This window comes from Coloeus monedula (assembly GCF_965178545.1).
Source record: "Coloeus monedula genome assembly, chromosome: 21".
Taxonomy (NCBI): Eukaryota; Metazoa; Chordata; class Aves; order Passeriformes; family Corvidae; genus Coloeus; species Coloeus monedula.
Genome location: NC_138801.1, coordinates 7908572 through 7935801, shown reverse-complemented (window position 1 = coordinate 7935801; position 27230 = coordinate 7908572). Strand labels below are relative to the sequence as shown.

At 51.8% G+C, this 27230-nt stretch overlaps 1 protein-coding gene across 1 annotated transcript in view; it reads right to left on the bottom strand.

Moving 5' to 3' along the window:
• Positions 1-27230, bottom strand: part of ASTN2 (astrotactin 2) — a gene marked incomplete at both ends in the record, with an annotated part of 317285 nt that overhangs the window by 59389 nt on the left and 230666 nt on the right. The window contains 2 exons of the mRNA XM_082295214.1: positions 22235-22383; positions 23529-23662. Of these exons, the coding sequence (XP_082151340.1) occupies positions 22235-22383; positions 23529-23662 (283 nt within the window). The remainder of the gene's footprint in view (positions 1-22234; positions 22384-23528; positions 23663-27230) is intronic.

Genomic DNA, 27230 nt, shown 5'->3' with positions numbered 1-27230 from the left:
CCCTATCCTTTTTTTTTTCCCCTGACCAATTTAACCTTTTCAGAACAATAAACAGACTGGTTACAGGACAAAACCAAACAAGCAAAAGGGTCGTGTGTTTTGCTGCCTGGGGACAAGGGAAGGTTCGTGGTGGCAAATGCCAAGGGCTTGAGCTGGCACTGCAGCTGGGCAGCCCCATGGCTCAGCACCCAGGAGCCCCTGGGCAGCAGCACTGTGCCCACAAACAGGGTTGCTTTTAACCCTTTGCTAGTCTGGGAACTGAACATTTCACCACCTGAGCCAGTGTGTTGGCATCAGAAAGGGGTCCTGTGATGCTGTGGGATACAGGGACAGCTACATTGGATGGGGAGTGGGAGCAGCCAGTGGCACCCACGGGCAGGGATGGGTTTTGTTCCTGGCCCGGCTGCTGACACAGCCACAGTGACAGAAACCAGGGTGAAATGCTGCTCTGCCTTGCCCCAGCGTGCAGGGCCAAACTGAATTCCTGTAACCCCATCTTGCTGAAGCCGCTCCATGGGTGAAGTCCTGCAGCAGCTCCCCAAATGCCCCTTGCAGACTTCCTACCCATTTTGGAGGATGCTTGGATGTCAGGGTTTGCATGATCCTTGCACACGGGTTCTGTACAGGAGTATTGTAGGGTTATCAGCAGCTCCTCATTTGAAAAATAAAGCATCAGAGCCCTTGGTTACCATTTTGGGGATGACAGAGGTGTGAATGAGGCCCTAAGGGGCCAGGCTGAGTCAGGAACCTTCCCAGCCATAGAGATTGTGCCCAAGTCTCTAGAAAATAAGGTATTTAAGTTTTAAGATGGTGAGGGGTCACACCTAAATGAAACAGCCTTTTCCAAATTATGAAGATGAGGCTTGTTGGTGTGCAGCACCACATGGGAAGGTGCTGAAGGAGCCTGGGACATCCAGGGTGGGCAACGGCCTAGGGGGAATATTTGCTCAACCCATGTTATTTTGGGCTTGATTTTCCCAGCCTGGGAAGGACAGATCCTGATGAGCAGATCTGGAAGGGCTCCTCATGAGAACTGGGCTGCTGCCCTTCTACAGGAAGTGGAGGAAAAATCGCTCCGAGGTGGGAAAAAGACACTGCGAGTGGCAGATCCAGCTGATGGAGGGGGGAGGACCAAAGGGCTGGGCAGCTTCTCCAGCCTTCCTGTTCCATCTGGAGCCATGCTGCACCCCCCTGCTTCCCACCCCCTCTATGGGTTTGTTCTCCTGGGGAATTCTGCATGGTTTCCTCTTTCTGGGTGTCCTTGTGCCCTGAGCAGCTCCTTCCCTTGGCCCTGCACCTTTTCCCATGCTGTCCATGGAGTGAGGAGATAATTCCCCACCTGGCACTGTGGGACTCTTCTTCAAACCCTGCCCTGCACACCCTAAAGCCACAGCAACCCATCCCACGTGCTCTCCCACCCCACTCAAGGACTTTTCCTCGGTCCCCACTTTACTACAGGGATGCACAGCTCTTCTCCCTGCTGGCAGAGATGGAACCATGCCGGGGCTGGATACCAGTTGCCCCAGTTCAGTTGTGCTGGCGAGAGAGAGAGAGAGGACAGGAGCTTTGGCCAGATCTCCACCCAGCCACGTCCCTCCAGGGTGGGGAGGGAGGAAGCACAGAGGCCGCTCGCTCCCGGCTGGCTGGCCCCAGCCTTGGCTTGCCTGCGCTGGGGCGGGTGTGCAGACAGGGCTCTTCCCTCTCCTTTTCCTTTCCATTCTGCACTTCGCTGTCCAGGGCAGTGAACGTGGAGCCCTTCAGCCCAGAAAGGTGGGATTGCTTTCCCACTGTTCCCCCGTCATTCACACTGTCACATCTGTCCTCTGGCACTGCCACCCACGCTCAGGCGGAAGCCTCAGCCCTTCCCTGAGGTTTGATGGGCATGTGCTGGGCTGGACAAGCCCAGGATGGGTTGCAGGGACCTTTCTGGGACAGACAGATGAGAAACCCCGTGCAACAGGGCTGGGCTGGCACCTTTACAGGTTAGGTTCAGGACGTTTTCTTGAACGCAGGAGGAGGTGGAGCTCATCAGCAGCGGATAGAGAAAGCAGTCCTGTTATTTTGGGGATTAGGATGCGATCTCCTCAATTGCCTGTCCCTGTCACAGTGCCTCCTGCCCTGGCTATGGCTCAGGAGTTCCTCAAACCCCACTGAGCATCAAAAGGAGAGGGGGCAGAAAACAACTGGGGATTCCCAGCTTCTTTTGCTCGCCCGGTCTCAAGCCTTCACCTTTGTGGACATGCATCCCAGCTTACCCTGAGCTCCATTCTCCCCTTTCACTTCCCCACCCTGGCTAAGCCCCCAGCCCAGCAAGGCCAGCCTGACTCATCACCTTGAGCCTCCTTTTACCCCAAGGAGGCTCTCGGGGGGATGCCCACCCGCCAGCGCCGAAAGCAGCTTTGGGCTGTACAGGATAATCCTGGGGGGGGGGGGGGGGGGATGGTGATAAAAATCTCCTCATCCCCATGGAAATTGAGCCATGCTCCTCACATACCTCCACTAATTCAATTTTACAGTGTGTGAATAGACCTGCCAAACCTTTGTTTTTCTTTCTTCTTGAGAAGTTCGCAGCAGAGGGGTACAGCGGGCAGAGGGGAGGGCAAGGGGCACAAGGGAGGGGTGGGCTCTCTCCTGCCTCTCCTGAACCTGATTTCTGCTGTAAATGGTCATGCTTGGTCCTCTTCAGGCATGGTTCATTACTCTCCTTTCAAAACATGTGGCTGGGTACGAAGGGGAAGAGGAGTAAATACGTAATTGCTTGGAAATGCCTGGGGCAGGAAGCAGTGGATGGTGGATTTAGGTGAGTGTAAGGGATAAAAGCCTCTGAGGAGCATCCACTGCAGTTCTGCTATCATAGCTTAGCCTGGCATGGACCACAGCTTGTCTCACCATTAGTCTCCCCTTCTGAGATGCCCCAGTTGGGACTCTCTGCCCCACCACACCCTGCTGGTGCCATCTCCTGTGCCAGGACTTCCCCAGCACACCTTGGTCCTGCCCTGCAGGACCTTGTCAGCGTTTATCCAGGGTTGCAGATCAGCATCGTATCAAAGAATCATGGAATGGTTTGGGTTGGAAGGGACTTTAAATCTCCACTCGTTCCCACCCCCTTCTTGGGACACCTTCCACTGTCCCAGTGATGCCTTAGGTTTTAACTTTTATATTTTTCAAATCCTGCACTGCCTGGTGTGTCACTCTGAAGTTTCTTGGAGCCTGTTCACTTCTGCTCTCTTGTGCTGGGCAGACATAACAAAGCCTCTCCAGGCCTGCTCTGCAAGGACACCCAGACTGCCCTAGGCCCAAAAGTATAAACCAAAGAGCCTCTAAGGAGGGCAAGTGGAGATTAAACATCATTAAACTGAATCTTTAATTGGAGAATTAACCCTGACATGAAAATGAACCAAACCTATAAAAGTGTGAAGAACTCATGACCTGGGGTCCATCTTGGGCTCCATCTTGGCAGTGGCCTCTGGCTCCCCAGGGGTACCTTTGAAGGCCTTTCAAATAAATACCTCCCTTTATTCCTTACTCCTGTCTAATCTCTGTTTCTAGGAGGCCTCTTAAGGCATCACCAGGTTGTTCCAAGCCCCGTCCAACCTGGCCTTGGACACTTCCAGGGATCCAGGGGCAGCCACAGCTTCTCTGGGCACCCTGTGCCAGGGCTTCCCCACCCCAGGGAAGAATTTTTCCAAAGATCTAATCTAATGCCCCCTCAGTAGGGACACCTGGGGCTTTGGCACACACCAGTGCTGTGAGTGCTCCCTGTGGCAGGGACCTGGATAAGGGCAATGCTTGGAATCAAAAACATGCTAAAAAAAAGTCCTTATGATCTTCTGGATCTCCTTGAGAGCTCCTTGGGTTTGCATCTGCAATAGCAGATGTTTTTGCACCTGCAACAGCATCTGCAGCTAAATGGCTCTGCAAAACCCTGATGGATCGTGTGACACCTGACACAGCACAGGGTCTGGGTGCAAGAAAGCCAAAAAGGTGCCTTTACCTAGAGATGATCTTTTAAAGTCCATACAAGACCATTCAGAGAATACACACAGGGAAACTGCTGGCTCCGCGTTCCTGAGGCTGCCAGGAGATTTCCTGGGTGGGCAAATAATTGTAAAAAAACCATTTTCACAGGAGATTTGGTCTGGAGCCCTGGGTCCGGCCCAGCACCAGGGCTGACACTGGAAAGCAGATGGGAAGTGGCCTGTTGAGCCATCAGGCTGGAAATCTCAGCCTCTGATTGCAGCTGGGACTCTGAGCAACCTGGTCTAGTGGAAGGTGCCCCAGCACATAGGTGAGGGTTAGAAAAGATGATCTCTGAGGTCTCTTCCAACCCAAACCATTCCATGATTCTCTGATTCCTCACAAGGCCTTCAGATGTGATTTCCTGCAGCAAGCACAGGGAGGCAGGTCATTATGGAGAGCCAAGATCAGGTGCTCAGTTTCCAAAGGACGTCTGATTTTGAACCCTGTCAGAAATTTATCCCAAATGGAACATGGATTGATCAGTTCTCTTGGTGCCAAATGCAACTGGTCAATTGAACCTGGAAAAATGTGAAGCAAGGAACACAAATTTCAAGAAACTTTGACAAAATAACTAATGAGGGTGCGCAGAGCTTCTGCAGTTCCCAGTCATCAGAGATGAGAGGCAGCAGGAGGATGAAATTTGGATTCTAGTAAGAAAATAGAACCATGGAATGGAAGAGACCTTAGAGATCATCTTGTTCCAACCCCCTGCCATAGGCAGGGACACCTTCCACTAGACCAGGAAGCTCAGAGTCCCAGCCAGCCTGGCCTTGAGCACTTCCTGGAATCTGAAGTCTACAGTTTATTAGATATAAACACACAGAAAATATGGAATTTAGTAATGCTTGCAGGATTAAAAAAAAAAATATTAAAAACCTGGTAAGAGCCAACAGGCACAAAAAAGCTAAATCTGAGGGCATTTTACATTTTATTATTTTACATATTACAGAAGCTTTGATGTACTTCATACTTCCAAACAGCCTACACTAAGTAGTTGTAGTATCTACAGCCTCTCATGGCTACTTGAAATGCAAATTAACAACATATTCCAGTCTGATTTAGCTTTCACATTCAATAACTTGGGCATTTTTTTTCCCTTCTCTCTGCCCTTTTTTTCTAATTTTGCTGTGAGATTACCCACTAGTTTTCTTTTAAACCTTAGATTACTCTTATGCATTCTCTGCATTAGTTCCACACTGAAGCTATTTGTTTGGGATTAGTTATACTTACCTAACTGGAGGAGTGCAGGGAGGATTACTGGGAGTTTGCAGAGGGCTCTGGCAGTGGAAAGCACTATCTAAATGCTAAGTGTTATGAAGTCAGATGAGCTATTTACTGACCCCCATTGGTAATATCTCCCCCTCCAAATTGGACACAGGAATTGAAAGAGCAGAATCCTTTTTTTGGAGAGACAAATAGTGACAGAAGGCCAAGGCAAGGTCCACAAATAAAATAAATCCTAAAACATCACTTAAGGTCAAAAAAGGGCTGGGTTTATCGCTGATATGAATAAGCACCAGGACCCAGAGTGGGGCAGGAAGGCTGCAGGGGGGGCAGAAGGCAAACCCACACCTTGTGGAATCTTCCCTCTTCAGCCTCTCCCCATCATCCATCACACAAACCAAGCACCCAAAGAGCTCCTCTGGCAACAATCTGCAGCCTGGCTCTTACCCAGAGAGACAGACCGAGCTCCTGTTCTTTACAAAGAGGAGTTTTACTTTGTAAAATGCACCGTGACCTTTCTATGGGCAATGGTATTGATTGTTTCATCCTGAAGGTCCCAAGAGAGACCAGGGTCTTGTTGGGAGAGACTTTTTATGCATAGATATGAGCAGGCAACTCCTGCTTCAGGGAGTTGGACTCAATGATCCTTATGGGTCCCTTCCAACTTGAAATATTCTGTGAAATACTGTCACCATCACAGTTCAGACACAGATGGAAAAAACAAAACAAAGCAAAGCATAGCAAAGCAAAGCAAAACAAAACAATCAACCCATGTCTTCAACAAATTTACCACAACAGTATTTATTGAGGTGGGAGGGTTAAGGGGAACATGGTCCCTTTCCCCAGCACAGACCCTGCACCTTGAGCTGAACCCCTCCCAGACACAGCCTGGAGAATCCAGAGAGAGATGGAGGAAGGAGGGAGAAGGGCACAAGGATGAAGAGAAAACTGGCTGTATGTACACATGGAAGCTTTGGGGGAAAGCCTTGAGAGAACATGTGAGGAGATGGGGACTGTGAGAGCATCCTTGTTGAGGAGCCTGTTGTGCACGTGATCAAATCGAAAGTACTGGGAAGAAATTCAGGGATGTTAAAGAGGTCAATATCAAAGAGGAAAAGGGATGGACCAGCTCTTTAGGGTTGAATGATGGAGCTCTTATGAGCCTGGTCTAGTTGAAGATGTCCCTGCTCACTGCAGGGGAATTGGGCTACGTGGTCTGTGAAGGTCCCCTACAACTCAAACTATTCCATGATCCTAACACAGGCTCTGGGGTGAGATTCTTCCCTCAGAAAAGAGCCAGTACAAAGCCCCAAGCTCTCCTGTTTCTCAGTTCCTCAGCTCCTGGCATGGGCAGACGGTGAACAGGCACCAGAGCTCTGGCAGTGAGAGCCTCCATGGGAAGACAGCACTGGGTTGTGTCGGCAGCCAGAGGGGTCTGGTCATGTCTGAGGAGATAGGCAAAGTGGGCAGAGGTCTTACACCTCCCAAATGAGCCACTGGAGCACGAGGAGGGGTAGGGGAATGGTGTTTGGGATTAGCTGCTGACTAACAGAGGACTGTGTGTCCAAAACCTGGTCCTTTTTTCCCCGTTTTCTTCTCCAGGTAGATCAGCTGGCCAAACAACAGCTATTATCTTCCCTAACAAACCACATCTCACTGAGCATTTCTCCAGAATGGAACTCAGCAGGAAAAAGCGAGCACAGGCACCACGAGTGCATCTTCAGATGCAGCTTCTACCCCATGGCTGGACAGGACAGGAAACCCTCACCCAGCAGAAAAATAGGAGACAGCATCCTCCAGCCCCGACACTTCACCCACCAGGGACCAACACATCTATATTGTCCTTTTCTCCAGCCACAGTTATACCATGAATTTGACCTTAAGTTTTGTAACAGTCTGGGGTGACGAACATGCCATTCTTGATGTTTGTCATGCTGATGTTTGTGAAAGAAACAAATGAAAAAAGGAATAAATAAGCAAAGGCCCGGCCGCAGACTGCGCCGGGTTCCGCTGTGGTTGACATTTGCAGCCTACAGTGGCTGTGGTGAGGATGACAAACTGGGGTGGCCAGTGGTGCTGCCAGGCAGGGCACCGTGGGCAGGGCTGTGGGGTCAGAGAGCAACTGGTGGGCACCTACCCTGCAGGGATCCCTCCCAGCCCTCAGCATTGCTGCAGACACTCACGGGCTCTGCAATGGGCTCTCGGGGTCATCACAGTGGTGGGAGTGCCCAGAAATTCTTCTGGAAAGGCATGGGGTGAATTTGTGGGGGTAACAGCTCAGTTCAGCCTTTAATTCCCTCTGGCAGAGGTAAAGCCCCGTTTGCCTGGCCTGTCTGACCTACTAAATAACCTCAGGCAGGTCCCTCCATCCCCTCAGGCCATGGGCAAGGAGCTGCCCCACCACACACCATGCTTGGCCCCAGCAGGGACCATCAGCCCCTAACAGACCCATGACACTGTGTGGAGGACTCTCGGGAAGCTCCCTCAATTATCCAGAAATCCAGACAAGCTTCCTAATTGAGAAAAGGAAATCTCTTGCTGATTGCTCCTACGAGCAGAGAGAAGGGGTATGGCTCCTCATTCTCTCTGCAAGCTTTAAGAGCAGGCAAAAAAAAGCATTTGCAAGATAATTTGGTGGTCACAGGGGACTGGGTTTTATTCCTCAATCGAAAACTGGCAATTAAACATCATTTAAAGAACAAAATAAAAATAAAACAGTAATTTCTTCTTTTATTCTCTCCCTATCATCATCATTAACCTTCTATCTGCATAATATCCCTTTGCCAAGGATCTTCAATGGTGCAATAAAATTTTAGCACTTAAACCTTATCAGTGCTCTGGAAGAGAGTATTCTCCTCGTTTTGCAGAGAGGGAAACCAAGGCACAAAGAACTGAAATGACCTGCTCAAAGTCACAATGAAAATTATTAGTCGAGCCAGGAATAGATTCCCGAAGCCCTGAACCCCGGGAGGCAGCGGCCCACAGGTATGCTGCTCTTACAGGCCAATTAGCTTTTATGGAAACGTTTAAGGCAACATTTCCTTTCACAGACTCTGCCTGCTAATTTACTCCCGAGCTTTGTCATCTACGAGGGAAAGTGTCTCAGTTTTAGGCTGTCGCAGAACAACTCGGCCCCTTCGCTGGCTTGAGACAAATGTGCTTTCAGGCAGATCTGACAGCACAGAGCACCCCGCTACACACTGCTTAGAAAAGGCTGGGAGAGGTTTTTCTGTGGGTCCCTGCCTACTAATTAAGTCAGATTGCAGAGAGTTCGTCAAAGCAGAGGGCTCTGCACACAGACACAACGCTGGGGATGCCAGGGCTCCGGGTGCCGAGGCAGAATTTGCTTCCCAGCACGCTGCTCTGGGCTGGCCTGCTGGGCTTGAGCTGATCCTCCACCCAAACCCTCACTACCCCAGGCCCTGCCTTTACAAAAGGAAGGGAAAGGGAGGCAGGGGCAGAAGAGAGGAGGGCAGAAAGGATGGGAGTGGGCGAGCTGGTGCAGGAGAGAAGCAGCCCCTTGTTTGCTTTCCATGGCTCTCCGCAGAGAAACAGTTAATGGGCTGGGAGGTTTCCACCCTTCCAGGACGGAGCCTTTTCCTCCCCTTTCGAGTGCCCCCTGCCTTCCTCCTCCAGCGACTGGGAAGCTGTGACTGCTCTACACCGCTGACACCTCGGCTGCTCTGGAAACCCATGAACTGTTTGAGAAAGGTCAGCTGGCAGCCGCTGCCTCCCTTCTCCTGCCTTCCCAGCCCGCATGGCCTTGGGCAGTGCAGGAGCCCCCTCTGTAGGCAAAGACCCACAGTTACCAGCTCCTTCTGCTCGCTGACATGTTCTTTCACCCCTTCTTTGTCCACCCCGACCCCTCTTCATCCATTCCAACCCAAGCACCAACACCGGGCCAGGGGGAGAGTGGGGTTGCAGAGATCGGCGCCAGCTGGGGATCAGGGCTCTCTAGCCAGTCCCATTACACGTGACATGCACCAAGGCTGGGCATCCCACAGGACAGCAGGTTTGCCATCAAAACATCTGAGACCTTGCCAGCTTGCTGTGGCAAAATTAAATAAGCCACAGTACAGCTCCAGGCTTTGGTGTGACTCCCAGGTCCTCTCTCCATCCTCTCCAAAGCCACCACCAACTCTTCTCTGGTTTCTTGCCAAACCCAGCTCCCCAGCACTGCACAAGCCCTTTCCCAGCCCCTTGGTGCCTTGGTGCACTTCTTCCCAGTACAACAGAAGGAAGTTATCCACTTCTAGTGCTTCCCTCTCCTGCACCTCCTCATCCTAGCACAGCACATTGCCCAGGCGAAGCTCCCCAGCATTGCCACACCTGCCCCAAACCAGTCTTAAACCCAGCTTTGGTTCAAAACAACCCCGTTTGGTCCATAAACTATGCTGCAAAATCCACCCCCCAGACACTTGCTGGGGCCAGCAGTGAGTTAAGGGCAGATGAACACCAGACTGGAAGTAGAAGAGGCAAAAATCCTGCCTGGATGCAAACAAGCTCGGTTCTTCCCAAAAGAGGAGCCTTTGTAGGGGTGGGAGTTGAGCTGCCGAGTCAAGGTCTTCTGGCAGTTGTTATCAGCCACTACTCCCACAAAAACTTGACCACAGCCTTTAGGAAAGGTGTGAATTTGCCTGCGTTTACTACTCTCTGTCCCCAGCAGTTACAGATCGTCCTCCCTGGAGAAGCTCAGCCTGTGTTCACTGCATCCCTTCCCACACTGCCAGCCCTGCCACACCCCACACTCAGCCATACACCCAGAGTGTTTCCTGCAGCATTGTAAGGATTTGCTAACCTACAGAATTATGGAATCATGGAATGGTATGCATCGGAATGGACCATAAAAATAATCTATTTCCAACCCCTAGCCATGGGCAGGGACACCTTCCACTATCCCAGTTGGCTCCAAGCCCCGTCCAGCCTAGCCTTGGACACTTCCAGGGATCCAGGGGCAGCCACAGCATCTCTGGGCACCCTGTGCCAGGGCCTGCCCACCATCATCATAAAGAATTTCTTCTCAATATCCCATCTAACCCTGCCCTCTGGCACTTTGAAGCCATTCCCCCTTGTCCTGTTATTCCCAGCCCATGTCCAAAGTCCCTCTGCAGCTCTCTTGGAGCCCCTTTAGGTACTGGAAGGGCTCCCTGGAACTTTCTCTTCTCCAGGCTGAACAAGCCCAGCTCTCTGAGCCTGTTTCCATAGGACAGCAAGAACCCCTCATTTTGGAAGCTCTCTAGTTGGGCGAAACTAGAGAAAAAGAGCAAATCCTCTTACCCACCCCTGGCTCCCTCTGTCTGAAGCCCCATGACAAATGCGGGGGGGGAGGAGGGCAAAATGAGAAAGGAGGATGATGAATACCCAAAGCCAATTTGTAGGCACCCTGAAATAACTTGATTTCTCCAGTGTTCTGGGAGCACTTCTCTCCAAGATGTAACATTACTCATTTTCAATTGGAGAAGTCTCAGTGTGTAGCAAAAATATCTCAGGCTCAGTAATGAGGCAAGAAATCGTGCTTACGTAGCTGAGCAAGTAACATCACTCAACTTTCCTGTCCTTGTGGTGGATGAAAAATCACCGGAGAATAAATTAATCCTAATAAATGCAGGATTCTGATCAGGCATACGAAACCAGCAATGTGTCTGCTGGATGAGCAATTGATGAAGTCATTGCTTCAAAGGTGCCTTGATGCAATTAGTCACCTGTAAAACATGCAGCAGAGGAGAAAATCCCATTCCTTTTGTTAAGGAGCAGGAAAATGCTCCGTGTGTCCGAGTGATTTATGGGATACAGTGCAGCAAAATTAGAGCGTGCGGCAATTAGGGTCATTCTCTTGGAGATGAAAGGCTGGGGGGAGATGAGTGAAGGGATGGACAGGATGCAGAAGGGCCAGATGGAGGCACAATGCCAGCACTGCACTTCTGTGCTGTTGGTTTGTAACAGGGATTATTTCTCCCTCGCACAAATCGGGCTGCACATGTAAAACTGGTGCCACTGAGGATGAACAAAGTCATTAATTACCAGCTTGAGTATCCGTAATTAGAGCTGCTGGGAGTCACAGGAGCAAGAGTGAAAGGCTCTAACAGGATTATGGACAGATCTGGATCGTTTTATGACTGTGTTGGCAGGTAAAGGGAACCTATTGCGTGCTTGAGGCACAGGGAAGAAGGCATTTCCCATCCCCAACCCTGCTGCCCAGCTATTGTGCCCACTGCACCATGTGCCCACCACCGACCGTTCAGAGAAGGAACATTGATAAATCTCACCAGCTCCATTGTTCAGGTGAGGAAATTGAGGTGCTCAGCAGTAATGGCCAAAAATCACGTGAGGACTCTAAATCCAGAAGAGCCAGTTAAGAGCAAGGGCTCTAAATTTGTGCACAGTTAACAGTTACTGTGCTGGCTGCTCTCAAGCCACAGAAGTTCACACTTTGGCTGCAGATTATTTTCAGATCTCAGCTGTGTGGGGAACCCCAGGGCAGAGCACCCTCCCTGCCACACGCAGGGTACAGGAAGAGCCCAGGGCTGGGAGCTGAGGGGAGCTGGCTGACTTGGAGTGGGGCTGGTCCCAGTGCAGTGTTCCCATGGACATTCCAGCTGTTTGCAGCTGGAGGATGCGGCAGATGCCGAGCAGCTGACCCTCACACATTGTAGCCATGTCCAGCCACCCACCTCTGGCACTATTCCAGCAACTGGTGGCTTTCCCCTTTCCCTCCCATCACAGGCCATCTCTCTGGCTCACACACTCCTCTCTCCAGTTCCCAAGAAGCCCTGACAAGCCTCACCTGCTCTGTGGACAGGAGGGAGCAGGGAGGCTGGGAGGTGGGGCCAGGCAGAGCAGGCACCAAAAATCCTCCCGGCTTCCCTGGGAAGGGAATGCACAGCCACTCCTGAAGTCTGAGGGCTGCAGCACCCAATTTGAAGCATCTACTGCTGCTTCTCTGAGCTCATCTGTGAGGACTGGGAAAGGTCTGGGAGATAGCAAAGAAAGCCCCTTAACTTAAAGAAGTGGACAATGGTCCCACGCCTTTACCCTCAGAGGGGAGCGTGCTGAGATGGGTTGTGCTTACAGGCACCATCCCACCATCCTGGGGGTATCCATCAGAGGAAGCTCCATCAGCTACAAGGCTGTGGGAAGACCCACAACCAAGTCAGGAACAGTCCCTGCAGCCACTGCACGTTGTCCCCAGAGGGTCTGGCACACCCCAGGGCAGGCAGATGGGGTGGCCACGTCCCATTCATGAAAGCTCAGCACCAGGATGGTGTAGACACGATGGTTTCTTTGGTGCCTGGGGGTGGCTATCACTCCTGCTTACTGCATCCCAGCAGGACGGGCACATCCACCTGTGTTTGACACTCTCCATCTACCAAGACAGCTCCAAGGCTTCCTACAGGAACTGGCAACTGAGATCTGAAAAAGTCTGCAGCCAAAGTGTGAACTTCTGGGGCATGAGAGCAGCCAGCACAGTAACTGTTAACTGTGCACAAATTTAGAGCCCTTGCTCTTAACTGGCTCTTCTGGATTTAAAGTTCTCACGTGATCTTTGGCCATTACTGCTGAGCACCTCACTTTCCCCATCTGAACAATGGGGTTGGTGAGATTTATTGATTGCCACAGATGACAGAACAGGATAAAGGAAAGCCAGGTATTATCTCTGATACTGTACAAGCTCTCCTCTCACAGCACAGCCTGGCTGCCCTCCTGACTGTGCCACGAAGGGGGTGGTGGGGAATGGGTCCCCCAGCCACAGCTCAACATTCCCTGACTCCACCATCACCCCAGGCAGGTGTTCAGGGCTGGCACCAGGGAAGCAGGGAGTGATGCTCATCCAGCTGCACTGGGTCCAGGGGTATCTCTGGAGTTGAAATCCAGCTCCTCCCAGTGGGCAATCATCATATTGGGAAGGCCAGTCCCTAGGACAGCCCAGCCAAGGATGGCAGAATGACTGTGGGAGCCTGGCTGCTCTGTGGGAAGAGCCGTTGCCATACTCCAAGCTCCAGTGAGGTATTTCCTATCCCAGCCTCACCCTGTTTCATCAGGGTGAGTCATCAGACCACCGTGGAAAATCTCAGGATCTTGCTTCTGTAGTCGTGATCAGAAACATCCTTTATTAAATTAATGACCATCCCCTATCTGTCATCTCACTGTTAATAAAAAGAAACGAGGGCTGGAAGGAGTGTTGCAGACTGGTGCCTGGAGCCAGGCTTGTCTCAGCAGAACTTGTGTCCAGCAGCTCTGCAGAGCTGCTCCCAAGCACGGGAGGAGAACACAGCAGGAACGGGAGGGGGTTTTAACCCACGTAAATGGCTCTGCAGCACAGATGTGGCGGGGCTGCCTTCTCCAGGACACCTCGGGATGCTGCTTCAGTGCAGGGTTCCTCACCAGTACAGCTCCAAAACACTTCTTTGGCCACAGGGACAAGCTCATCTCACTGGATTAACGTGATGCCCTTCCTCAAATACATCCCTCCCGTGGGACAGAGGGGCACATGCACTTAAATGCTCACTAAATGATCCCCTCTGGAGTGCACCAACCCCTTCCCCACTATTGGCACCATGTGAGTAACGAGGAAGATCTTACTTGGTCCAAACAACGCCACTTCAGAATACAAAGGTTTTTCTATCCCAAGGATCCTGGGGACACGACACCCATTTGAAAAAAGATGCCCTCTCCCCTGTGAACGAGCCCCAGCAGCAGATCAGCACCACCCACCCCTCCCTTCACCAAAGGAGGGGTCATGGTCCAGTCCTCTGGAAGAGCAGGATTATAGGGGTGGACAGAGTTCACAGAGAGTCAGTCACTCCCAGCAAAGACCAAGTCAAGGCAATGCCGAGATAAGAGTGCTCCTTGACCCCACCATGCAGGCCCCATCAGTGGGAACCCAGCAGGGGAATGCTGCAGAATATCCACCCTATCCCCCATAACCCAAACTAGCCAGAGCAGTATTTCCTATTATGTCTCCATAACCTAATCTGACCCCCTCTAGGGTCTCCAGATTAATATCTGGGAAACCTCACAAGTCCAATCACCCAATTACAGGGAGGAAAGCTTTATCCTATCTAAACAGCATGAAATGTAACCTAGACCCAGCTGCCACCTCACTTCTAAGAGCCAGATCTCAATCCCTGGCAAGCTGAACAAACTGGGAAGGGGTCACGGGGGAGATGGGGAGGGTCTCTCTTGTATCATATGAAACCTGCAGGAGGAGCAGATATTTTAATTGGCAAATCCCCTGACTCAGGTTTAATCCCTCTTCATTTTTACTGAACTTCCCTCACACTGGAGCAACATGGGGAACAGATGACAGGCCCCACCTTGAGCCACTGGCCAACAAGAGGAGGCCCCATCATTTTGGTGAGCAGGGGATGATGGTTCTCAGGACACACAGTGCACCCAGCCCAGCCTGGGAGAGGCAGAGGGGAAGGGCTGGTGCCACCACGTGCCATTGAGCAGGGCCTGAGGAATGGTGAGGGCTAGAGCAGAGTTGATGCTGGCAGGACAGAGCAGGCACTGGACACGATCACAGCCCAGGACAACAGCAATGTCCCCAGAGCACCTCCTGTGCTGGGGATGAGAGGTTTCAAACAGGACAGAATAGGCTGTCCCAAGGCAGTCTTTGTGCCTCTTTGGAACTCTTTTCTATCCTTATTTCCTTCCAGAGAAGCGTGGAGGGACACTGGCTAACTTTTTGGATTGTATTTCAGCCACCTGACAATGCTGAACGCATGGGAAACCTCAACTGAAGCCACAGGACTGGAAAGCAGATTCCCCATCCCATTCAGGATATCATCCCAGCCTTTGGCTAGAATGACAGCAACACACAAAATCTCCAGGAAGATCCTCTCCTGGCAGAGGATCCCCGCCTGGGCGTCATTCAGAGCAAAAGGGAAGACCCAGATTCTTTGCTCAAGTTTCCTCCCAGAGCAGGTTGTGTTGCATCCACAGATGCCCCAGAGCCTGTGTTTTCCACATAGCTCAGGGCTGCATTGCCAAGCACCAGCTTTGCAAACACAGACTGATCTTCCCTCCAGATTCCAGCCCCAATTTATTGATTAAAAAAGCCTGTCTAGTCAATAGAGGCTCCTATGAAAAAGTTCCACTGCTCTGCACTCACATGCCGTGATCCGTCTGGCTGTGTTAGCAGCCTTGGCTTTTGATGCTTTTTGACAAGATGGATTTGTGGCCTTGACTTTTCCAGATCAGGAGAAACTTAATCCTAGAGGATAAAATTACAGACGAGTAAAAAAACTCCACGACCGGCCTCATTAACTGCCATGTAAGAAGTTCAGAGCCTTCTTAGCTAGAAGGCAGCATCTACAGCTGTCCTTGAGGGAGAGGCAGCTCTGAGCAGACAGCACAAAGCCCTTGGCAAACACGGTGCTTCTGAAGTGCATGACACACTCGTGGCACCAGCCAGGCTGCTCCATCCTCTGCAGACAGCAGGAAAAGGGCAGACGGTCCCAGGTCTCCACCTATAAAGTGATTTGGGAGAAAGCAAAGATAATGCCCAGTTCTGGCCAAAAGGTGTCTGGGCAGATAAAAATAAAAAACCCTGGAACAACCATATGGAAATGTGAATTAATGAAATTTTTCAGCAACTGACTCAACCCTAACTGAGAGTTGAGAACCCTCCACCTCCCTTCTGCTTTCCAGGATACAAAAATGACACTGGTAGGTGGAAATAACTACAGCTGTCCCAGGGAGAGAGAAATCGGAGCTTCGCAGTGAGGGTAATGGCCAAAATTAAGCACTTGCTTGGTGCTATTACACAACACATCCCAGGAAGCAGCATCCAAAAACTTGACCTTCACTTCAAAGGCTCCTTTTTGAATCATCTTTCCTTCTGCTAACAAGTGAAGCGGATTCAGCACTCAAGAAGGGCACTCTGGGTGTTGAAAACATCTTTAGCCATGTGTTAGCTGCAGAAGAGGCAGGGGCAATGTTCATGCCCAGCTCCTGGCTGGACCTCAAGCTTCTACAGCTTCCTAAGGGCAGAGTCAACTCCTCCTGCTGCGCTCTGTGGTGCCCAGTTTGTCAGTCAGCACTCTTAAAGATGATTGTTAAGGCTTGTAATAGGAGTGCAACGTGGTTGCACGGAGATTGCACTGACTCCCTTCTGACAGGAACTGTATTTGCTCTGGCCAGGCAGTTTTTTCTCCTCTTCTCCCAGCCTACCCCTGGTTTTCACACAGCAGTAGCAGCACAGCTTGCACACAGGAGGGTGTCTGGAAGAGCTGGTTGCCATAGCTATATCCATACATCCCCAGCCATCCAGACACGTCACAGCCCTGCTCCACACCGCAGAGTGAAGTTATAAATAAGACACTCCCGAGTCTCAATTCAGAGCACAACTTGCAAGTGTACAAAACACTCAGCCTTCTGGGTTGACCTCTTTTGCTTTCTTTTACAGACACGATGCTGTGCACAGGCTCCTCTGCAGAGCAGCTCTGCTCCAGAGCAGTCTCTAACACCGGCGTGGTGACGTGCACAGGTTTTATATAACCATACCCTCCACTCCTGCACATCTTCCTGCCCTGTCTGTTGTCCAGATGATGCCATGAAGATTTTTTGCCTTTTCTTTTATACCCCTGTTAAAGCTTTTTACAACTTCTGTATTCTTAGTGCTTTTTGCCTACATTCTTGGACTTGTTTTTCAAGCTGAGAGACTCAACATCTTAGAAGCTTCGTAGCTAAGGATCAGTGTGTCCCAGACCCCAAGGTGCTCTCCAGAACACATTCTGTAAACCAAGATAGAACCATCCAAGAGAAGGTTCCTTGGGGAGGGGGGCTCACTCGAGCCTCTCCTTGGGGAATCTCTGATAATTAGTAAGACCTATAATGTTATACCAGATCTTTTGGGGGTGGGCATTGCACTGTGCATTCAACCTGGATGGAGTGCACCTAAGGATCCTTAAAATAAATACAGAGGTAAAATCCCTTTTTCCCTTCTAACTGTGTTTGACTCTTGATTTTAAGACCAGGAAAAGGCATCACAGACACCCTCCCAGGTTACCTGCTGGCTGTCCTCCACACCGCAGCCCCGTGTATCGAGGGTCCCAGTACAGCAGAGGGCTCTGAGCAAGCTGCCAGACTCCGCATTCTCCTGCTCTGAGGTCTCCAACAGGCTCACTCAGCAGGCTGTGTTCCTGTTCTCCTCCTTTCTTTGAGGATTACAAGCTGTTCTGGATGAGAGCTACTTCTTATGAACGTGGTCACTGCCCTGGCAAGAAGACCCCAGAGCAGCCAGGATCCCTTGATGTCACCTGAGATAATAAAGCCTGGCAGTCTCTGCTGAGACCTCACCTGTCCTGCTGGGACATGGCATCCCAAACCAGGTGCTGTACTGAAGCAGGTGAGCTGTTTACCTGTTTGTTGTACGCTTTGTTCAGCCAACACCCCACAACGTCCCCAGCTATCCTGACTCAGCTGTCAGCACACACCAAGCTGTAAAGTACAACAGAAAATGGGCAAAACCGCAGCATGGGAGCCTACACAGAGCAGGACAGAAGATGAAGGGCTGGGAGAGGGGCAGAGCCTCCCAATCCTTCTGTGATTCACCATCAGCAGCACAGAGCCAGCAATGCACTGGAACAACACCTCATTTGGACTTTCTGCCACCCTTAACCACAGGGACAGCAAGTGATGCTCCCTTCCTCTGCATCTCCCCAGTTCTACCCACTTTGATACGGAAGCACAGCAGGAGGATTCATGCTCAAGGACACAGCTCTTGCATGTGCTGTGCTCAGATCCAGGGTCGCTCACAGTGGTGGGGAAAGACTGGGAGGTGCAGACTGGTTCAGCCTGAGGGTCCTGACACAGGAGTGAGCACAGGACAGGACACAAAGCTGGGGGATCCAGGACCTGCACCTGTCTCTGCCCTCAGAGGTGAGTACTGCCCCATGCTGAGGGCCTCATGCTGAGATTAATTGTGACTTCAGGGAAGGAATTTTATCTCTTTGTCTGTCTTGTTTTGTCCCCTCCATTTTCAGATTAAGAGAGAGTCCATTCCTACCTCAGAGTGTGTAAGGTCTGACTTACCACCAGCAAAGTTCTTTGAGATACCCTCAAACCACCCCCTCCCCAGCCTCCTCACCATGCCCTGTGCAGGCACATGGCAGCCCCCCCAGGCCCCCAAAGATGTGTGTTCAGAAACCCAGCAGCAACAGAGATGTGGGCAGGAGGGGAGAAAACTGCACCAGGGAGAGAACTTAGAGAAAGGGACTGAGGAGCTCCCAGAGCCACAAAACATCACAGCAGCAACACAGCCACCACCCCAGGAGAAACACAGCCCAGCCCACAGACCCCAATCCATCACACAGCCAAGCCCAGCCCTTCATCCTCCCCCAGCCATCCCCCAAAACGTTCTAAAAGCACATTCAAAGCACTTTTTTACTTCTAAACCTTGCATTACACAAGCTCACAGCAGCCTCCCCAAATCCAGGTGGGTCTGACCTCCCAGGTGGGCCCCAGAGAAGGTCCAGGTGGTGTTAAACCAGGCATAGGTCTGCCCGCTGCCTCCTGAGGATTTCACCCTTCAGCTTTCAGACAAGGCCTCCCAGCTCAGCTCCTCAGCTCCCAGCCCTAAAACCAAGGGCAAGGATCCTTCTGTCTTCCAGCACAGGCTGGAAGATGCTGCACTCCCCAGGCAAGAGGGGCTCAGCTGGTCCAGGGGACCTCCTAAGCCAGGGCCACAACAGCGAGAAGTGGCGATAGCCCGGCTGCCACGTCCAGCAGATGCAGGGACACGGCCCAGCTTGGAGAATGGAGACATGAAAAGCACTTTGCACCACAGCCATGTTATCCCCTCATCCCTCCCCCTCATCCCCTTTGGAGCTTCTTAACTTCAGAAACCTTCCTCCAGAGGAGTGTTGGAGTGACAGAAAACATTTTCCAAGCCTAATATCAGTTCCAGATGTTCACAGCCATTTCAGTTTGTACCTCACCCTGTAAAACACATTTCTCCCTCTCCCTCTCTCAAGTGCAGCGCCTGCTTGGTCCATGACATAATGCGCTGGCGGGCTCGGCCGCGCACACACACACACAAACACACACACACGCTCGCGCCCTCTCCGAGAGCCCCACGTTCAAACAAAGAGCATCACTCAACTACAAAGCTGTCGCGTACATGGAGTTATGAGTAATTTCCACAAGTTTTAATAAACAGTTTGGGATGTAATTGCTCTCCGTCTTCTCGGCTGGCTCCCGAGCACGGAGCCGCGCGCTCCCCGCGCGCTGGTGTTGAAAGCGTGGTTTGTTTCACACACAAGTTCACCTCCTCTCCGCCTCAGATGGGCCAAGGGCTGTGTTTTTCTAAGCACCACTAACAAGCCTCTTAAAAAACCTCGTGCAGCCGAGGGCAGCTGACCCATGCAGGCTACTGGCTCCCTTCACGCTGTCCTGCAGCATCCCTGTCTCAGGGGGAGCCCAGCAGGGAGCACAGGGGACCCACGTTAGACCCGTCTCAAAACTCCCTCCTGACTCTGCTCCAAGAGGAAGAGGAACAAATGTTTGCTGGCTCAAGGGAATGGTTACATCTTCCAGTTGCAGAACAAGGGGGAGGCCAAGGAGTTCTGCAAGGGTGGAGAGACTGGAGGCTTTTGAGGGGCAGGAGGAAGGCAGAAGGCAGGTGAGGCTGGGGCCAGGTACCCCCTAGTTTGCCACGGGGATGAAGAACAGGTTGGCAGAGCTCTAGCCCCTGTCAGTGCCAGGAATCCCAAAAAGAAATGGCTACAACTGCAATAAAGCAAACAAAACCACTATCCAAGCACAAATAACCCACTCATTTAAGATTTCCAGCAGATGAGTGGCAGCAGCCTCAAGAGCCCTACAGCCTTGCCAGATCCTCGCAGCACAGAGCTGGCCTGCTCTGCAAATACCTGTGATGCACCTCCCAGCCATGGGAACAACCTGCTCCTCCCTGCCAGCAGCTGGGAGACTGACGGGGAAGGAAGATCTGCCTATATCCACCAAAAGCCATCCAAATTTCATGTCCCACACCCCCTCCCAAAGATTCCCCCTCTGAGGCCGAGTTGCTGTTTTCGTGGATGCTGCTCAGATGGGAGGAGCTGTGGTGCAGCAGGATGGGTGGGTGATGGTGGTCAGGGGATATCCAGGGCAGGATTTTTGGCTGTAGAGAGGTGTAGCAGTCAGCACCTCTGCAAACCTGCACAAGGTATTTGCAGGAATCAAGTCATCTGACATTAGAGGACTGTAGGGTAAGAAAGGAATGAAGGCAGGAATGTTGTTTGGTTATAAACACAGAAAAAAAGGGAGGGATTTGAGATTGGCTTTTTTCTTTAATTGTTAATAGGGTCATTCTGTCCCAAACAGTTCCCCAGAACAGGTAGAGGGGAGGGAAGCTCCCCACAATGAATTCAATTGCCTGTCAAACACATGGCAGTCATAAAAGGAAAATAATAATAATAATAATAATAATAATAATAATAATAATAATAATAATAATAATAATGTGTATTTCCTACTCTGGCTACCAGGCAAAGATCCAGCCACTTCAAAGGAGAAACCCCATGTTTCTCTGGTCTGGCCTCATCTGACTGATGTGTGAGCAATCTGGAATCCCCATCCAAAACAAAGCCCCTCCTTTGGTGGCTTGTTTTCTTTCTCCATTACTGCAAGGTGCCCCTCCAAGATAAAGAATAAACCTTCTTCCATGCCATGAAACCAGAGACATGACCCAGGGTCCATGGCCACATCGGGCAGCTTTGGGAGGGGATGACTGCAAGCTGTAGGAGAAAGGTCCTGTAGGATGGGACTGGTGTATGAGCCAGGAACCAGAGCTCCTTCTTGCAGGGGTCACAACAAACAGCCAGAGCCCCCCAGGAGGTGGGGATATGGCTCTCTCCAGCAGAGACAGGCCAGCTCTTGTAGCACACGCTTTTTGGATATGGTGGCATCTACGCTGCAGAAGCAGAATTGATGGGCTTGAGGTGAACAGAGAGGGTGGAAACTTCCCTGTGGCTGTGAGGTCTCAATGATCTCCCTGAGCCTGTCTTCCCAACAGGGAAACACAGCTAAACATCTTGCCTGGGTGCCCTGGGAGCCCATGCAAGTCTGCATGTGGACAGCGAGGTTCTGCACTCCAACACCAGCCCTGTCCCAGGTAAATCTCTGCTTTGGTCAACACCACCAGCTGCCCCTGACAACTCTTGTGAGCTTCTAAATCTCTCCCTTCTTTTCTGTGTTGTTTATAACCAAACAACATTCCTGCCTTCAAACTACATCCAAAATCCTCAAGCAAAAAGCAGTAGGTTCTGCCTGGCTTTCCCTGCAGCACTGCCATCACTCACGGTCTCAAGTCCTATTTTCTGAAATCCATCATTGACTCACCCAAATCAAGTCCCATCCTTCACAGCCCTCTGCCTTGACCAGCAGCCCCTGGAGCATGGACTGAGTAGCTGACAAAGCCTTTGTAAGACATAGAGCACTCAGTAACAAGCCTGAGAACTAAACGCCAACCCAGGGAAGTTTCAGGTTCTCCTGGAAAAGTTTTGTGCTCTTCAAATGATCTCCCTCAATACTGCAGGTTTGGAGTTCCTCTGATAGGTGTGCAAGACAACTGAAAATGTCCTCTCAAAGGCGGGTCACTGGTCACTCACTGGAACAGACCAGTAAAGCCCTTGAGCTGCTGAGGGATGACCTTCCCCCTACAACCACCATCCTGTGGCATTTCAGAGTGATCACATCAACACCCACTTCAGAAACTCTAACTCACAGCTCTCCTGCCCAAAAAAGGGCAAATAATTTCCTTCTGCTGCACTGCATTTTTGTAATTCCCCTTCCCTTCAAATAGCCATGTCTGCAGAAGATTCCAGAAACCTCTCTCCTAAATAGAGTGGGTCTGATACCTCATGTAACACCTTGGCTCTATGCACTGTTCTCCACCAAAGCAGCAGCTCCCAGCCAGGAGGGCACAGGAAGCATCGCCAGGAGCCCTCTGCAGCACGAGGAGGTTGCCCTCCCTCACACCCACCTGTGTAGAGGTCTGTGTCCGTGTACTCATCCACCTTCTTGTGCTGCAGGACATAGTCAGACACCTTGGTCCCAATGGCAGGCTGCACATCCAGCCACTCCAGGGACACCACGGTGCTGGAGGGCTCCACGTTGGGGGAGAGCCGCAGGCTGGGCGGGAGAAAGGAAAGAGAACAAGTAAGACATGAGCTCCCTTTCTGGGGAGGAATCCACATCTCCAAACAGCACAATCCCCAAAAGGACTCACAGCCACACATGTGGATGTGCCCACAAAGCCACAAGGGAAGAGCAGGCTCGTGAGCATCAACGGACTTCCAGCTGAAGGTCAGTTGAGTCCAGCTTACTGCAGTGTGTGCCCTTGGGAGCCTCCCCCTGCTCCTGGAAAAGGTAAGCTCATGCAACCCCAAATATCTCATCTAAAGGGGCCTTCCTTGTCTGGGAGAGCTGCTGAACTTCAGCAAGAGAAGCAAGGACCAGCACCCCAGGAGCAAAACAGGAGAGGATCCAAGTTCTTGAAACCCAGCAGGGCTGAGTGCACAGGAGGGGAGGGTCAGGTCTGCATCGCCAGTGAGCAAAGGTGAGGGAGGGCGGGAGGAAGAGAAGGAAGGGGCAGCTGTGGCGTGAATTCACCCAGCTGCAAACCTCTGAGGTGTGGGGGCGAGAGCCAGAGCGGGGCAGCTGTGCAGGAGCTCCTGCCCAGAGCAGGAACAACGTGGGCTGGGGTGAAGGCAGAGGAGCTCTGTGCTCCTGGCCCTGCTAGTGCAGAGGCGTGCGCTCCCTCTGCGCCGGGGCAGATGACAACACCAAGTACAGGGCTACAGAGAGTCTGGCTCCAAACACACAGCATGTTTGCTGGACTCGGGATGGGAAATGAATCCCCTCCGAGGATATTGGCTCACAAGAAGGTGTTCTGCTCCTTGTGGCTCGCTGGAGCCAGTCTTCCTGCTTTCTCAGCTAATTCCCCATCAGTTTGCTCCTGATTTGCTCTTGCTCTGACAAGCCACAATGAATTGCACTGTAATTCCATTTCTTTCAGCATTTGAAATCCCATTCTACAAGCCCCGCTAATCAGGTGATGAAAATCTATAAGGAAACCTTCCAGGGCCACAGCTGGAGCCAGGATATCCTAAAGGCATCAGTCACACAGTGAGAAGGGCTGGACTGCAGCCCCCAGGCCCGAGGGTGCAGAAGGAGGTGCCCATGGGCTGACCCCCTGGGAAATGGGGTGGTTCTGGGGGGCTGTGACCCACGGGAAAGGGGCTGGTGACCCGTGGAGGACTCACAGGGATACGTACACAGGCGGAGGGAGAGGGCTGCAGTTTGGGAGTCCGTTCTCATCGAAGGCGTTGAGGTCGCACCTGCACCAGTCTTCGATAACATCACCTTTCCCAGAGCACCAGTATGAGCTCATCAGGGCTCCCTTGAAGGCCTGATGTGAGAACAAAAAGCGTGAACATGTGTGCTAAAGACTCGGTGAAATCTGGCCAGCAGCTCGGCCGCGGTGCTGAGCTTCAGGGGGAGCGTGCAGAGCCCTGGGATCAGGAAATACGGGATGGGATGGGATGGGATGGGATGGGATGGGATGGGATGGGATGGGATGGGATGGGATGGGATGGGACGGGGGAGTGTGTCCTCCCCAGCATTGCCATGGCCTCTCTGCATGGCCCTGGGCATGGCCTTCACCTCGCTGGGTTTAACTCCCATGTATTGAGTGATGCTGGTTCATCCCTGAATGCTTTTGGAGTGGGGATGGGGATCTCCTGTGGGGGAGGACTGACGGGCCTGAAGAAGCACAAACCTAAGTCCCTCTGTGACAGTGAACAGAATGCACACAGTACCTGCACACTGCTGCTGTGCACAATGAAACTCTTCCACTCTTCCCTGTGCTCTTCTGCCCAGCTGTTTCTGTCCCCCTGAGAATAAAGTAATTCCTACATTCCCAACAACACAGACCACTTCCATCCTTCTCACGGGTTTGTTATTCACACAAAGTGCCCTCCTCCAAGCAAACTGCTGCTTTATTCACTTGCCTAAGGAACACTCACAAGCTAAACAGCAGCATCTGGAAGGAAAAAATAAAACCTGGAAAATACTTGCAGGATGTCCCCAGTAGCCACCCTGACTGCTCCAAATAACACCAATGAATCCCTGGAATAATAACTGTGTTCAGAATTCCCAAAGCCCTACAGGTCTAACCCCTCAGTGTCTCTGCCGTGCTCATCCCGCAGCTCAGCGTGCTCGGTGTCAGTCCCCACACTGCAGGATGGGGCATCCCTCACTCCATACCCTCCTGTCGTTTGGACCATGTGGATTTATGGTGGTTTCCTCTCACTACTCTTTGCCTGTAATTAAACTTCCAGCTTCAAAAACATCTCTCCTTCACACACACAGAGCCAACGTCCAACCCAACCCTGCAAAGCCACAACGCCCATCTAGAATAATCAGAACACCAAAACACCAGCCACTAAAACAAAGCTCTGTAATGCTTTTGACCTTTCAAGAGGCACATTTTGGAGCTGAAACACCTTCACAGGTCCTCAACTGCATGGAGCAGCCTTGCTTGCGGCAACACTGTTCCTCCCATGAAAAGTTGCCCACGGAAGCCTGGCCCTGGTGATATGGCCTGTGCTGCCAGGGTACGCCTAGAAATAAAACTGTGCCCTTTGAGGAAGACAGGGACAGCTCAGGCTGCAGAATTTAGCAGAAAGCTCTAGGAAAAGCGCCATCCCAGGGAGGTTTCTGAAAGGAGGAGGTATAAATAGAGCCTGACGTCAGGACTCCCATTGTCCAGGGTTTTGTCGCTCTCCCCAAACACCCCCAGCACCTTTAACAAGGCGCCTCAAGGCTCTTGCGTCTGCAAAATTTTCTGCTTCCAGGCATTAACAAAATGGGACTGCTCCAGATGGAAAAAATGGAAAAAAAAAAAAAACCAAAAAAACCCCAAGAAAGGAACAAACACGTGAAAGAGAGAAAATGTGATGTTCTTTTATTCTGTTCTTTAGAATGTAATTGAAGTGCTTGGCTGGAAAGGGCATCCAAAGTAATCGGAGAGCGGGATGAAGAGAGGAGTTTATCTGACACCCAGACAAATGGATGCAGGCACACGTCTGCAGAGAGAGAGCGGCGGGTCCGTGCGGGAGAGGAACAGCAAAGGATGTGTGCAGATGGATGGGGAAGCATGTGCTCTCCCTGGGAAGCAAGATAAATACCCTCTGCTGAGGGTACCTGTGTGCACAGATAGGCGCTGGGGGCGAAGACAGATGCGGGTGATAGCGGGAAGAGCTGCACTGTCACACTGCTCCACTGTCCCTCAGCCCCAACCCCTGTCTCTCTGCACACCCCCTCCCTGTCCCCTAACCCAGCTCTTCCCTGCACATCCCCAACCTGGGGAAGAAACCCCACCCGCCCCATCCGTGCCCTTTAGTAAATCCAGTAGTCAATTCCTTGTTTTACTTTTTCCTGCTGTTAAGCATGAGCTGCATGAGCAATCCCCTCTGCTCCGCCTGCCCAGCCTCGAATACGTTTTAATTAGATCCTGCAGGTACCCAGCTGTCATCTGCCTTGTGTCACCCTTCACACAAACGAGGTTAGGGGATGGATGCTGCGTTCATTACGGCGAGCACACCTCCACCCCCTCACCAGGTTACCGGGAGCACGGCCGCCTGAGCCGGCTCCTGCCTCCGTCCTGACTCATGTCAAGGCCAGGCTGGGAGAGTCAGGCAGCCAGGGCTTGGTCCTGGTTTGTCCCTTGGTGCTGGGCACTGGTGGAACCACACCTCGGGTGCTGTGTCCAGTTCTGGGCCTCTCATGACAAGAAGAACATTGAGGGGCTGGAGTGTGTCCAGAGAAAGGAACGGAGCTGGGGAAGGGGCTGGAGTGTCAGTCATGTGAGGAGAGGCTGAGGGAGCTGGGAAAGGGGCTCAGGCTGGAGCAAAGGAGGCTCAGGGGGGACCTTGTGGCTCTGCACAAGTCCCTGACAGGAGGGGGCAGCCGGGGGGGTCGGGCTCTGCTCGCAGGGAACAGGGACAGGAGGAGAGGGAACGGCCTCAGGCTGGGCCAGGAGAGGCTCAGATTGGGCATCAGGAGGAATTTCTTCACTGAAAGGGTGGTCAGGCCTTGGAAGGGGCTGCTCAGGTAGGTGGTGGAGTCCCCATCCCTGGAGGTGTTCAAGAAACAACTGAATGTGTCACTTGTGCTGTGGTGTGACAAGAGTGTGACTGGTTAAAGGTTGCACTCAGTCTTGGAGGTCTTTTCCAACCTAAATGATTCTGTGACTTCTCTTTCTTTCCAGTGGAATTTCAAGCCAGTGGCTTCTGGAATTTTCCCATTGGTGCTGGGGAGTGCACGCTGAAGGGTGGGGAAGCATCCAGAGCAAATTAATGGGGAGCAGAAATGGGTAAGATCACACAGAAAGAAGGGAATGGCAGCTGCCACCCAAACAAGGAGCCCAATGGCACAGGAAGACAGGGAGCGATGGATAAGGATGCAGTGAAGGTGCTGAGATCCATCCCATGGGAAGCTGCAGCCTTTGGGAGAGCTTCAGGCGGGAGTGAATGCACAGGGACCTTCCTGATTGCTAGTGGCTGAGGACCACCTTCTCCTCCTGCCTTGGGCTGGGCTCTCCGCATCTCCTGTCCTTCCCTGCCACGCTCAGAAACGCTCAGTGAATGCTCTCCTCCCTGCCAGGAGACAGCACCTGCACAAGTCCATCTCAAACATGACCCCTTCCATTTTGGATGCTTCATCATGGTGGTCATGTTTTCACAGGCCCAAGAGGGTCTGGAATCATGGAGGGCTTCCCAGGAGCAGCTGGACCTGCTGGGAATGGCAGTGGCCCCCAATGCACCGTCCTGCGCTTGCCAACCACTCCTCAGGACCCCAACACTCCTCTGTGCCCTAAGGCAATTTTATCTTTCATTTAAAAGTATCCAAATTGTATTGTTTCCCTGTGAGTCAGCCCATTTAGTTTATGTCCTTCAGTGCCAGAGGGGAAATTT